This window comes from Phoenix dactylifera, chromosome 5 (genome assembly GCF_051530095.1).
Source record: "Phoenix dactylifera cultivar Ajwa chromosome 5, Ajwa_hap1_PhDact_Kaust_v1.1, whole genome shotgun sequence".
NCBI classification, from domain to species: domain Eukaryota; kingdom Viridiplantae; phylum Streptophyta; class Magnoliopsida; order Arecales; family Arecaceae; genus Phoenix; species Phoenix dactylifera.
The window spans coordinates 7,254,959-7,269,538 of NC_143194.1; the positions used below are offsets into that span (position 1 = coordinate 7,254,959).

Here is a 14,580-nt window from a genome sequence, read left to right on the forward strand (position 1 = left end):
CCCTCTTGTTCTGATCCCAAGTCCATTGTGTGCAAACGGGATGGTGGACCGATGGCAATTAAGAGGATGAGAATCTATTTCCTAAAGATTTCAATCGTTCTTTCACCAATCTAGCTTTAACTTTTTTTTCCTTGTTAAGGACCTAATTTAATTTTAACAAATTGAGAGGTTCTTGCAGCTAAGGAGAGTGGGGCTTCATCCCATCCTTCTTTGTTGAGAAATAGGAAGAGATGGGATTCATTGAATAGGTTAGGGATTCTAGTCAGTTTTATATATTCATGAGCCCTTCCACCAACTAGTTGAAGCTTGGGATTAATGGGTTTTCATCGTAGTGTCAGTTGCTAAAAACTGACTAGAATCCCTTTGGGCTTAGTTGGGCCAACCATGATGGGCTAGCCCGACCAATATCATCTAACGTTTAAATTGAGAGAGGGAATAGTTGAAAGAAAGAAGAAACTACTGAGTAGTTTCTCCATCTCTCCCTCTCTTATCTGTACATCATTCACATCCAGACTTCTCTCCCTGAGAAATTTATCAGTGTAGTATTTTAGAGAGTCTTTTTTTCTTGCACCGTAAGCATTTGAATGGTGATTTTTGTGTTATTTCCATTGTGATTGAATACTCAACCTTGAGCATATTTTAAAAGTAGATAGACACGTAGTTCAACCCCCTGATCTTGGGAATTTCACTCTGGCACTCTTTCAAGATAATTCATGAAACTTGAAATTCTATTTAATATTTTTTTATTTTTTTGTATGTTATCACCCTAGAGGGGTCAAATGCAGACTTGCCGGCTCTCTTTGGAACCTCCGAACTCCTTTGATGGTTAGATGCTTCCTTTGGCTCTCGTGGAAAAAGACATTAAACACTAGGGACATCCTAGGGAGGAAACTTGGAAAGCACTTGAGAGGATTTACTCTCTGCAGCCATGGAGTAGAATCGGTTGATCACATATTTTCCACTTGCCCCTTCTTTTTAACAATTTGGAAGGTCATTTGTCTGTCACTACATGCGAAGATCTATGTTTGCACTGGAGAAGAAAAGCATTTTCAAAATCAGCTCAGCCTATTGTTTTCATGCTACTCGCAGCGATGACATTGGTATGTTGGAAGGAGAGACTCAAGGATATTCCTCAATAGACAAGCATCAATTGCTTCTTCCGCTGCCGCAGGGCTTTCCTTGTTTTCTGACTGGTCCACTCTTAGCCAGAGTCAGCTTCTGGATTTCACAAAACTTTGGAAAAAAGTCAAGAACTCCCCTTGCAGCAGGATGATGCTTAAAAACTATTCTTCAAGGATGGAAGAAGAACCCCAGCATCACTTTATTCCCCTTTTGTTGCTGGCTACGCATTCTAATTTGCTGTCTATGCAGACTAGTTTTTCTGACACGGAAAGAATCTTGATACCTGAGACAACTTGTCTTGATGATCTCAGTAATCACACTGCATCCACTCGCTTTTTTATGCTGGAACGTTTGAACGTTTCTGAAACAGAGCCTTCCGAATTCGGTGAGGCTCTGCTGCTGTACGTTTGGCGTCCCAGTTGAAACAGGTCTCACTGAGAAAATGGTTTTAGGCTGTACGAGCGCAATAAATTTTCAGTTCAAGGGCCCTCTCAATTTGTTCTTGTTCTCAGACTTCAGATATGAACTGGCTCCTAATCAGTTCTCTCTCTTGGATGCTGGTAATTTACAGCTGAGAACTGTTGCACCAGGAAAGTCATCAAGATTACTGCTGTTTAAGAGAACTGCAGCAAGGGATTTCATAAGGTTATGGGTTCCAAGTCTTTTGCCTATCAGGCTTCCTAGGCAAGACGGTATGGTGGATGCATAATCAAGCAGATAACTCTTGTTGCTAATAGCTTCAGTAAAAAAAAAAAAATCATATCTTCGCACATCACAGGGATCAACGAAATGATTTGCCAACATCCAATATTGAAGGAATGGCTCACTTCTGAAATTATTAACTAGAAACTTTCCAAGAATTTTTATTCCATTTTTCAATGACACTGAAGGGCGATGTCTTTTGGAACACAACACAAGAAAAACAAATTGGAAACACAGACCTCTCTATCTTGCAGCAAAACTGAATCTTCCAATACTCGATGCTCACTGACCTACGAGAAATAAAAGCTGCCAACAGAGTTCAATGCTAAATCATGGCACTTACAATCTTCATTTGCTGAAGCACCTACACTGTCAGGCATTCAGGATTCTCAACGATTTTTGAAAATGTCTGTAGGAAGGCTGCCAAGTCAGCACCATAGATAATCTGGTGGTCTGCTGTGACATTCACCTGAACATAACAGGAGTCAACTTAAGTCTAAATCCAGAATAAAAGTACATATCAAAGATCCTTCTATATTTCATGACCAACAAATAAGATCCCACCATATTTTAACAAGAGCAGCAGCAATCAGTTAATTTGAATCAGTAATGTTTTTTTATTCAAATAATGATAGTCACATGCAAATTATGCTATGGAAAATATCATTCAGTAAAAATTACTAGACAAAGGGAAATTCACCATCAAGTATGTTTGACAAAGGTTTCATGTTTCTAAATAAGGCTGTGGCAGAGAATAAATATGTAACTTACATTGATAACTGGCCAACCGAAAACCAAATGGTATCAGAAAGATAAATGAAATAAATTAGGAATAGGATGAAGTTAGACAATGAGAACGAAGATGGTGAGCAAATAGCTGTCCAGAAAGTCCTGAAAGCTACCATTAGGTAACCCTGTATCTAGCTAGCAGACTGTGTTTCATAAGCAGATTGAAAATAACTAGAACAGGGAAGGTTACAAAGAAGAGAGAATTTTGATGCTTTATTCATTGAAGCTTTAGCGAGATGAATTCCACTATCTAGGTAGAGGCGATCAAGCCAAAAAGTGAAAGGAGTCTTTAAAACATTGATCCAAGACATTTGCCCATCACAGCTGTATTTGAGTGGCAGATGTTATGGAATATTTTCAATAAAACATAGGCTTTGACTGTAAGGTAATCATATGGTGACACACTTTATAGCCAACAAATCTTCGTCATTTGGGATGAAGCATCATTTTATAGCCAATAAATCTTCGTCATTTGGGATGAAGCATCACATCTGATGATTCTCCCATCCAGAACCTTTCTTTCTGAGTGGAGAAGATGTGAGGGTTTCTTGATATAAAATTCATCATTAAGATCATTATCATCTTAGCTTTGAACCAATTTTACTGAAATAAGGAAGTGCGACAACCAGGGGTCAGTATGGTAATTGTTGTACTGAGGACCATATTGACAGAAGAAATCAAGTTGTATGCATATATACACCTGATATGCCCTTGGTATGGCTTTTATTGGCATCTAAAATCTAGTTTTGGGTCTTGTATCAAGTTTTCTTGCCTTAATTCTAATTTCTGCAAGAAATAAAAGTAGAAGCATTCAGTTAATAGCCCTAGCTGTGATTTTCCGCATATCCTCAAGGCACTAACATGCATATTTATAATTTATCATATAAATCACATAGCTTGAAACCCAAGATACATGTAAAACATGTAGATGCAAAATTGGAAAGGTGATGGATAGATTTTCAGATTTTTGATATGTATATGCCTTTCTCTTCTAGATATGTGCACGCCTCAGATGGTGGAATAGCATATTACATCTTAGGTTTTAATATGTGTTGGGGTTGGTTCAGATTAGAGGCCTGGTACAGACCCGATCCAATTGGTTCTCAATTTCTGGAACCAGAATTGAACCAATTGATGTTGGAATCCAACCCAATCAAGACCGGGTCATTTCTTTGGTTATCTCCCTTATTCAAAAACATAAATTGTTGGTATTATTTGAGAACAATATAATACCACCAGCCTCAACAAATATAAAAATGAAACTATCATGGCAGATATTTTAACTATACAAAAAAATCCAAGAAAAACAATCTAATAATTTATTAAAAATGGAAAATATATATGGTTATAAGCTACGCCTTATACAAATTACAAACTAACAAATGAAGGGAAATTCAATTCCCATCAACTTAACCACATAGTTATTTTATACATATCAAAAAGCCAATAAAGAAAAAGAGAGATGGAGGGAAGAAAATAATAGATGACAAGCATGAGCAAATGTTTAATCAAACCTATCCATTCAAATTAGAAAGGAAGGTAAAAGCTGACGATAATGAAGCAAGATATCTAACGTCATAAACTCCAATCTAAAAAATTGTGCACGTGTAACCGTGTATATATGGATCAGCTCAGGTCAGGTCCAAGTTACCCAAACCCTTAACCCAAACCTGACCCAATCCAATCAAAATTTGGGAAATTGGAAGCGGAACTGGCTGAATCATAAATAAAACCTGAACCATACCAGCCCAACAAGATTGGTTTGGTTCAGTTCTTGGTTGATCCAAACGCATATACACCCTTATTACATCCATAACACAGTCAACATAACGAATAACCAAGCAAAGTCTACTTTATTTGATATTGCAAACGTTAGTGTAAAGAAGTTGTCTTCACTTCAAACCTTGAATAGCATCCTACACATGAAGAATAATATTGTCCCTTATATAATAACATCAAAATATCCCAATTTGGGGAGTCCATGCCACATATTAAAGTATAACAAATAGGTGATCTCTTAGAAACTTCAGTTTTAAGTGTAAAACCATTTCCTACACCTGTTTCCAGAGAAAGTCCTGTTGATGTGAACAAGTCATAACAGAACAGGTGCTATGTGCCACTGCACCCTGCAACTATGAGAATAAAGCCACCTCATAGTAATCAAAGGTCATGCTCATCTGAAGTGGTACTTGCAACCTCAAGGATATCAACACCCTGCAGCTTTGGTTGGGGGTGTTGGCAGGCAAGGGTTTGTGGAGAACTCTCATGTCTTTTGAGTTCAAATCTGCCACTTGGCATGAATGGCTGCCACAAAATTGCTGGGATCACTATGCCTAAACCAAGCATACTAAGTATTAATTAAATCACAAGAGATTGTTTAGGCTTACTGCCAACTAGGAGAATATGCTTGCAGTTTAACATGCTTCTATGGAAGTCTTATGAATCAATATAAGTGCTGCGCGTATAGTCAATAAAAAATTAGAATTTTATCCTGAGAGTTGAACCAAGCCGATTAGCTATTTAGAGGCAAAAGCACGGTGAACTTATTTGCCTTGTGCATGAGGATTTAGACTAGAAATTTGGTGTTAAATGAAAATATGCAATTCTTGCACCAGAATTGATAGATATGCAACATTAACAATGAACCCCAAGAGTGATTCTGCTATTCAAGAGTAGACTGCAATTTTTCTCCAAATACTTTCTGCATTACAGATGGAAAGGGATAGTCAATGAACTTGACATGTAATGTATTTCACATGGGAGCCCTCCAATGACAATCTTCCGTGCAACCTAGATAAAGTCAAGCCTTTCAACAGGAGAATAATTCTAATCAGAATGATCTGGAAGAATGCACTAGATATAACTAACAAAGTGAAACTAAGGAAATCATAAAGGTTGGGATAAAGGGGTCAAGGAATGATAATGGTGAATTGCACCTTGAGAAGTTTCCAGACTGGCTTTATGAAATTGAGAATTCTTTGACCGACAACAATACCTAAAGACCAAAAGGCCAAACTTCTTGAATTTGTTGCTATGATGGAACCAAGTCTAAAATATACCAATTTGTGAAAACAGGTAAAATCATTCAACATGGGCTAACACAAAAGGGAAACTTCGAGGTTAAAAAAACAATGAAAGAAAGAATACATCAAAGCAAAATGCGAAGCTCTAAGATTTTAATAAAAACAAATTTACAAGTTAATTGGAAAGAATAGCTTATGGGAGATAAGAACCAAAATGTGGGCCATCAAGTGGCAAGTTTGATATATTTGATTTCGACTGAAACTTACTCCATGGTTCATTGTGATTTTATGATACATATCATTGAACCCTAAAGATGGAGCCATACTCAAGAAAGTAACAGCCTTTGAAAGGGGTACAGAACAGGGTAGTACAGGTAAAGTCTTAAACAGGTGTAAGGCCAAAGCAGCTGGTTATCCTCTTCTCAAAATCTAATTTTGTCTCTGACAAGAGTTGAAGTACTTTCAAACCTAAGCATTAAAAAAGTACTTTCAAGTGATTCACTGAGGCCAATCAGGTAATCAGTCTTCTGAATGCCCTTACAAGGATGACAATAAAGAGGATGAAAATAAGAAGGGAGGAAATCTCGATAATCATGTTGATGAACTTCTGGAGCAAGCTTTCACTAAAGATGATAATTGTGAGTTTCTCACCATTGATTAAATATGATTTCCCAAAAGGGTTCTAAAATTGTATTTGAGACCTGTACCTTCTTGCAAAGACATTGGACAGATAAGCATTTTGTAATCTATTAGGCCACCCCCACCCCCCCCCCCCCCCACCCCCCACCCCAAATTGATTTGGTAGAAAGACAAAATCATGGAGAATGAAATAGCAAATACAGTCCAAAGTATATGTAAAAATAACATTAATTCCACACAGAATGTTGCTCTAAAGTAATGGGCATAACAAACTCCACCTCAGAGTGCCACTTCGACATTTTCACCTTTTAGGGCCTATTTGAGAAATCCAGCAGAATTGGCCCAGATTTCCTATTAGATCATGGATTGCACAGCTTATGTAAATAAGGCCTATATCAAGCCGATCCCTCTCTTTCCCAAATCCCGTGGAAGAAAGAAAAGACCTCCATAGGTCTTTTTTTAATCCTGCAGTCCAATAGGCCAAAGATGGGATTTAGGCCAAGACTAGGCCTTTAGAAAAAAAGGAGCTGAGCAGGCTAACAGGCCCGATTCCTATAGCAAATCTAGCCAATCTTACTGGATCTCCCAAAGAGACCCCTAGAAATTCTAGAATCCTGACATTTTTGTACACTTGGCCAGGACATTAATAGTTTATAGCACTCACAAAGTGAAGTATTATGCTTAAGATTAGCTAGAAGTGTAACACTCTAGCATGTGTTCATAGAGTGCTCTATCAAGGAAATTTGATGCAAGACTAAGAGAAGAAAACTTGCCATTATTTAAACATGTTTCATGAGAATCTAATATAACTAAAATACAATTGAAAAATGTAAATTCCATACATGTTAAAATGGGTGTTGGCTATTTAGTAAAGGTGGTTTAAACCATCCAAGAGCCCTTATGAACATCAAACAGATTTATACATGTTTTCATAAATTCAACATTCAACCTCCATAGAATAATGCTCCAAAATATTATCTTTTTAGGCATGTTAAGCACTTTGTATTGCACAATGGAAATATAGAAAATATTTTTAAAAGAAAAATCTAAATGAATTCATCTTCAAAGAAAGACCCTACAAATTCCAACAAATGATCTACTAATTTACTCCTCGCTAACAGGCCAATTTGAAAAGCATCAAGAACATGTGACCACTTTAAGATTATACATGAGTTCTAGATATAAAAATATCCAATATAAGAAAATCTTTACCACCTCAATCCGAGGAAAAAGGAAACTTAAGAAAAAGAGTTGTTCACCAATAACATTTCTCGTACTTAGCCAATAAAATATGCAATTTTCCTATGTGAATGCAAAATGCAAATCATGAATCGCATAGTGATCAGCATGCATAATGATTATAAAAGTAGAAAAACACCTAAGGAAATGTAATAACTTCGTTAAAAATGCACACCTAGGAGCTAACAAATATGGCTAACATAATATGGGCAGAGAACAAAGATCCACATTCAAAATTCATTCCTCAACCTATCCTTCCTTTTATTTCGATCCATTCACCTTTAATGTCTCCACCTATACCAAGCTCATTGCACATGATTGGACCCTTTTTTATTGCCCAACATTCTAAACCACCCATCACTGTAGGCAATAATGAACATATTTTTGTCATGAATATGGAAATTATATGAACTTTTTAAAAATAATCTAAAATCCCTCTCCTATAGTTTGACCGTTTCAGCAGTTCAACTTATATTGCTGAAAAACAGGCATAGAACTTGACATCAAAAAGCATTTACTTCACTTCCCAACCCTTAAAATCCTCAAAAGTATGCTACAAGTACAACTATGGATAACATCCAGTAATCCTATAACCAACCTTTCTGTTAGAAAACTGAGTTTTATATCCTTAAACTAGACCTAATTGGCTTAATGACCAGATTTGGGGATGGGCAGGTCCAAATAACTATCCAATAAATGATACGATAATAATTTAGTGGCATTCATATATAATAATCTGTCCATTGAAATTCATGTTTATGAAAATATGCTGAAATTCATATTTATGAAAATATGCACTTCACATTTCCACTAAGCATGTCAATTTATTACAAGATAACATCTTTTTGATCAAATTTAGGATAAATGGAACCTATAAGTTTTATAAAAGTTTGTGATGACCTATTCCTAGTGGAGTCAAATGATCTAGGTCATAACAGTAAATACATTCAAAATTACAAGCCTGTTTGGTACCCTTTTTTTTTTTAAAAAAAAAAGACAGAATCTGACGCAGAAAATATGCTTGGTTATCCCATTTCTGTTTTTTTTCTAACTTCTATTATTTCTGAAATAGTGAAAGTAAAAATTTTCATTTCCACTTCTTTTAAAAATGGGTTTTCACCCCTTTCCCATCCCCTCCATCCAATCTCCACATGATCTTTACCCATGATGGCTTGAGATAGCCACAGCCTACACATTGGCACTGCCTCATTCGCTGCCGCCACCATTCACTATGCCTTCAACCTCTCCCAACCGACGAGGGGGCTAGGGGTGGAGAAAGAGAAGGGGGCGGCAAGCAATGGAGGAAAAGGAGGTGGGGGCGGAGAAGGAGGAGCAGGTGGGGAATGGAAAGAAGAAGATGGGGGCGGAGAAGGATGAGATGGGGGATGGAGGAGGAGGTGGGGGCAAAGAAGGAGGATGGGGGTGGATAACGAGGAGGATGCGTGGGGTGGAAAAGGAGGAGGAGGCATGGGTGGAGAAGGAGGAGGAGGCAGGGGGTGGAGAAGGAGGAGCAGATGGGGGCAGCAATTGGTGTTAAAAAAATAGTGAAACCAAACATGGTATCTACATTCATAAATCTAAAAAAGATGGAGTTAGATTTTCTGTTTCCAAACTTTTTCAAAAAGAAAAGTGAAAATGATGCCAGACGCAGCCTACAAGATTGTTTATGCTGAAAATAAGGATATTAGGAAAAAGTATAATGGAAAAAAACTAAGGCTGTTGTATCCACTTAAATGTCCAACGTATCCTGAAATCAAGTAGTTTACTGGTTCTTGATCTGGATATTACTGTAACCAACCAAAATCTGATCTATTCACATCCTACCATCAAGTGAGAGATTAAGAAATAATGAAAAACCAACTTTATCAATGTAAAATTAGAATTGTAAGAAAAAAATATGAGAACTGAAAAAGTGCAGATGAATTAGTTACTTTTCTGAAACTGGAGAGCATATTGGTGGCATTCTATGTTCTATAGCCAGAACATACCCTACCTGAAAGTATTGATGCAAATAGGGTACGAAAAACCAAACTGAACTTACCAGCATTTTATTCTTAACAGCAAAGAAACCATCTCTGTCAGCAACGACAGAGGGTTTTGAAGCTCCCACAGCCATGATAGCTCCCTGCACACAAGTGAATCAAGTTAATACAGTGCCAGCCAAAACACAAATATCATAACAACTGAGTCATGACTTATAAAACCCACCTGACCAGGAGGAAGGATAGCATCAAACCTGTCCACACCAAACATACCCAAATTTGATAAAGTAAATGTTCCTGGAAAACATCACAACTCAATTAGCAGTGACCATCCATACAGAACTAAGATGTCAAATTTAAGAGACATTAATCAGATGCAAACCTGAATTGTACTCATTCGGCGAAAGCTGCTTAGAACGAGCCTTGCTTACAAGCTCCTTCCATCTTTGAGACAGAAGGTAAATATCCAACTGCAGGGAGATAATACTTAATTAATTGCACATTATTTTACAAAAAAAAGTTATGCAACAGTCACTTTATAAATCATTTTATGGACCTTATCTGCATCTTGGAGAACAGGAGTTATGAGTCCACCATCAATTGCCACAGCCACTGCAATGTTAATGCTGCTATTGTAAGAGAAACTCTTCCCATCCTTGCAGGTGGCATTCACAACTGGATGCTGTGCGAGTGCCATTGCTGCAGCCTTGGCCAACAGTACGGTCATGGTGACTCCCTTCGACTTGATCTAAAAGCATTGCCAACATAAGTAAGCAATTTTACAAAGCCAAACTGACACTAGAAGAAAAGGTAAATTATAATTTTAATTATATGATCAACTGAGTTACAAATTTAAACCACAACTATACGGCAAAAGGAATCACGATTCGAAGATTTCATCGTGAACAATCGGAAAAATTATTAAATTAAATTCTCGATTAATGAAACATGGAAAAGAAAGTAAGAGAAAATATAAAAAATGACCATAAAAATATACCTTTTCATAGAGAGCATCAAGGGCATCGGTCATCACAGGGTAGCCGACACGGAAGGTCGGTACTGAGAGGCTCTCCACCATATTCCTGGACACAGCGGCCTGCATCGCGGTGAAGGGAACAACAGTCGAACCTGGAATTGGTGGCAGAGGAGCCGCAGAAGCTTTGGTAGCAGGAGAAGTAGCAGCACTTGGAGCCGGAGAAGGAGTATCTGGAGTTGCAGCAGGAGCTGAAGTTGGAGCCGGAGCAATAGGCTTCTTGGGCTGGATCCCAGCAGCGGCCTCGACATCGGCGGGAGTAATCCTCCCATAAGGCCCGGTCCCGACCACCTTCTCGATGTCCACCTTATGCTGCTTGGCGAGCTTCTTGGCATAGGGCGTGGACACGGCCTTCCTCGGGCCCTCCGCCTCCGCCTTTGCCGCCGCCAACGGAGCTGGGGAAGGAGCGGGATCGGAAGGAGGAGGGGGAGGAGGAGAAGGAGGAGAGAAGAGGGACTGGGCCTGCGACTGGGACTGGGCCTGGGCCTTGGCGAGGGGGACCTCGTCCTCGGACTCGGCGAGGAGGCCGATGGGGGCGCCGACGGGGGCGGTCTCGCCCTCGGGGACGACGATGGCGGCGAGGATGCCGTCGTAGAAGGTCTCGACGTCCATGTCAGCCTTGTCGGACTCAACGACGACGACGCTCTCGCCCTTGGAGAGGCGGTCGCCCTCGGCCTTGACCCAGGACACGATCTTGCCCTCCGTCATGGTGGAACTGAGCGCCGGCATGAAGATCTCCCGGATCTTGGCCCGGACGGCCGGGATCCGGCGGCGGAGGGACGGGGAGACGCGGCGGACGGGGAGGGGGAGAAGGCGGCGAGCGGAGGAGGGGGAGGAGAGGGAGGAGGAGGAGGAGAGGAAGGGGGCGGCGGAGGAGGGGGTGGCCGCCATGGCTGCAAGCTTCAGCTTCGAAGGGTCCGAAAAGCGACGACGCTGGGCTAGGGGAAGTTTGGAAATTGGAACATATTGGCTGCTTTGGTATCGGCTTTGGATGTAAAGAGAGAAGGGCAATGAGGCGGCGGAGAAGACGAGGCGAGGTTACGTTTGTTAGTATGGCGGATTCATCGATTGTATCGACGCAGGTATGGAGCTTCACCACCCTGGGGACAGGCGTGCGGAGAATAGATAAAATGGATTCGAACACTGCGGATGAAGAGGCTAAAGGGCACCCGTTGCGCTGTTGTACTTGGGGGTGCGATTCGACGACAATCATCAATTAGATTCAGAGGAGCGCGAAGGATATGGGCGATAGCCACCTCTTGCTCAAAGATATTCGAATTATGGTGTATGAAGAGATGGCTGTCCAGACTAAGCATGTGTATCATAAGATCAATAGGACAGTAGATTGGATAGCCTCTTATGTAGCTAACCATTCTAGAGAGACTCTTTGGCTGGAAAAGAAGGACCTATCCGGAGCACTCCGAAATGTGTTATCTTTTGACTTTATTGAGTGTATCTGTATCTGTCGTGTATGATACATCCGCTTTAGCAAAAAAAAAAAAAAAAAAGAGGATAAAGGGCATAAGTCACGCGCCGAGAAATGATTCTTGAAATTGAACACACATATAAAATATATATTTAAAAATATAAAAATATCTAAAAATAGATCTAATCTAAAATAAATAAGTATAAGTACGGCTAATTTTGTAGCTAAAATAATCATGAACCATTTAATTTTTAAATTTTTTAAAAATATAAATAAGATAAAAGGTACTTGAAATTTATTGATATTTTAATATTATGAAGCTTAAAACCTAAATGAAATATCAAAAAATAAAATGAGGATTTATATTATGTTTTCTACCAAAGAAAATGACTCGGTTTTATTCTTTTTTGAAAATAAAAGATCACAAAAATATCAAAACCTATTTAAATAGCTTCAACCAATGACAAATAAGTATAATAGATTATTTTAGTCAAATGTTAATAGGTGAAGGTGCTCTCTTAAGGGTCCACTTCGTCTCATACTTCTTTTAGTTGGAGTCATAATTTTAACACTACTTTTTTGTATTTAAGAAACCCAACTCATCAAAAACCAACTTCGCTGGTTTATTTCTATCCGCTTGGTTCACCTAATTTTTTCCATTACAAAATTGAATTAGCTAGGGGCCTAATTCACCAGTTTTTCTAGCCTAACTGGCCGAACCAATTCTTGTTTAATAACTGTGCTTTTATGCACTCCAAAATAATTATGCAACTTATGAAGAATAAAAAAAATTCTAAAAAAAAAAGACTTCATCTTACTTTTCATAAATTTTTTGAGGCAAAAGGAGAGGGACTACCAGGAGCCCCTCCATTTCTTTTTCTGAAAGATTCAAAATGTCAAAAGAGGAAAAGATTATAACTTTATAATATAAGTAGGTTGCTAACATGACTTGAGATAACTTAATGGGTTGTCAGCACAAAAGGCCCCTATGAGGAGAAAAATCTTGAGACGGAGATCAAGACACAATGAAAGGAAGTCTCTTGTATAGAAGCTAGAAATGCAGGACTCTATGGCAAGATGACTTTGGTCCCCACAAATCAGATTTAGTGATCAAAAATCTTATTGAAATAATGGAATTAGTCAAGTATCATCAAGTTGGAGGAAGATAGCAGGGATTGGTGCACCAGAAGTTATGTTGGAATAAGATTGCTACCAAATCCACACCGTTCACTATCACAAGGTCCCCAAACGATTTCCTGACCTATCCAAGGCATGAGAAAGAAAGTATAAAAGATCCAACTTGACTGGGAAGTGTCTAATGAGCATAAATTTTGTAAAATTGGATAATAGTAGGTCAAGTCATAGCTTTGGAAAGAGTCCTATGCACATCAAAATGAAAGATGGATTGGATATGGTTAGCACGGAGTAAATTATTTGAAGCTTAAACCACTTTTGTTGTGTCTGGCATCAAAGAAGTTTCCAACGCCACTTGGAATCATCCTAGTTGGAGATAGAATGAAGTTATGGTCGAATTCCTAAAGTTGTGTTCATGCAATCTAGAGCCATAAATTTAATGGTATAACCTATGGCATCAGATTTTTTGAACGGCCATCCCCTTAATATCATACTATCTCTGATGGAAGAAAGTATTTCATCACATCGAGTTCGAGTCCTAGATGACTCCAAAGTCATACCAATTCAAGTCCAAGTTAAAGAGAGAGTTCTTTTCTAGATTGCTTAATTGCAAGTTATTTGAGACTTAATTGAACTCTCCGTGCATCCACTCATCTTTATCAACATAATAGGCCCTAGAGCCCCTAAATACCTCTTATATGTACTCAATTTTCTAGTATCAATGAAGCTTGTTTCTTTCGAGTACACTAAACTGGTGTTGCACATTTTTTTTTTCTTATAAGATCAACTTTGTGCAAGCTTTGGTGGCTTTAGGGTAACCCTGGTGAGCTTCAAGGAGAGTGACATGATTAGTTGGTGGAGTTCTTGGTTGTGGCACGCTTCAAAAGAACTTTGTGGATTCCAGCAATGACAAAGCCTCCTAGTAGCTACTTGATAAGTTGCTAGTCATCCTCCTAGTCATTTACCATCCTTGGCTTAGATTTTTTTTTTTTTTAAAAAAAAACTTGTAGCTCTCTTGTAAGTGCTTATGGTTTAATTTTTGCATAGAGTAATTTAATCTTTAGCTGTGTCACACTAAAATTCATCTCAAGCCTCCTGCATCAACATTTCTAGTATATCAAAGATCAGGTTTTTTTCCTTTTAGACCTCGATTATTTTGTGATTCATGGATGCGGAGGTTAAGGGAGCGGAGTCCTTCTATGAACTGAGCCTTCGTAGTCTTGAAAGTCTACTATTTCAATCTCTTTTTCAGATTTTCAAATTCTCAATATTGATGGGGACGGTCTCGCCCTCGAGGACTATGACGGCTGCAAAGATGATGTCATAGAAGGTCAACTTCCATGTCGACCTTGTCAGATTTGACAATGACAACTCTCTCGGCTTTGGTGAGGCAGTTCCCCTCGGCCTTGACCCAGGACAAGTTGTTGCCCTCCATCATGGTGGAGTTGAGCACCAGTATGAAGATCTTCTGGATCTTGGACCAGACTTCAG

The 14,580-nt window shown here is 38.9% G+C and overlaps 1 protein-coding gene across 2 annotated transcripts; it reads right to left on the minus strand.

Moving 5' to 3' along the window:
- Window positions 1-1,932: 1,932 nt before the first annotated feature.
- LTA2 (2-oxoacid dehydrogenases acyltransferase family protein) lies at window positions 1,933-11,794 on the minus strand. 2 transcript variants are annotated; one of them, XM_008802915.6, is made up of 6 exons: window positions 10,494-11,794; window positions 10,053-10,244; window positions 9,879-9,966; window positions 9,723-9,793; window positions 9,556-9,639; window positions 1,933-2,293 (listed from the first exon to the last, which is right to left on the minus strand). In XM_008802915.6, exons 1-6 carry the CDS (start codon window positions 11,418-11,420, stop codon window positions 2,189-2,191), a joined length of 1,467 nt encoding a protein of 488 aa, XP_008801137.3. In that variant the 5' UTR covers window positions 11,421-11,794; the 3' UTR covers window positions 1,933-2,188. The 2 variants fall into 2 exon arrangements, with proteins under 2 accessions (XP_008801137.3, XP_088577654.2); XM_088721528.2 differs by lacking the exon at window positions 1,933-2,293 and adding an exon at window positions 4,443-4,946 and having other exon boundaries at window positions 10,494-11,583.
- Window positions 11,795-14,580: the final 2,786 nt, after the last annotated feature.

Excerpts from the sequence above, each read along its gene's own strand:
- LTA2 (XM_008802915.6), bottom strand. The coding sequence starts at position 11,420 with ATGGCGGCCACCCCCTCCTCCGCCGCCCCCTTCCTCTCCTCCTCCTCC. Across the intron at positions 10,245-10,493 it reads TTGATGCTCTCTATGAAAAG|ATCAAGTCGAAGGGAGTCAC; the intron begins GTATATTTTTAT and ends CAATGCTTTTAG. Across the intron at positions 2,294-9,555 it reads CTGTTAAGAATAAAATGCTG|GTGAATGTCACAGCAGACCA; the intron begins GTAAGTTCAGTT and ends TGTTATGTTCAG.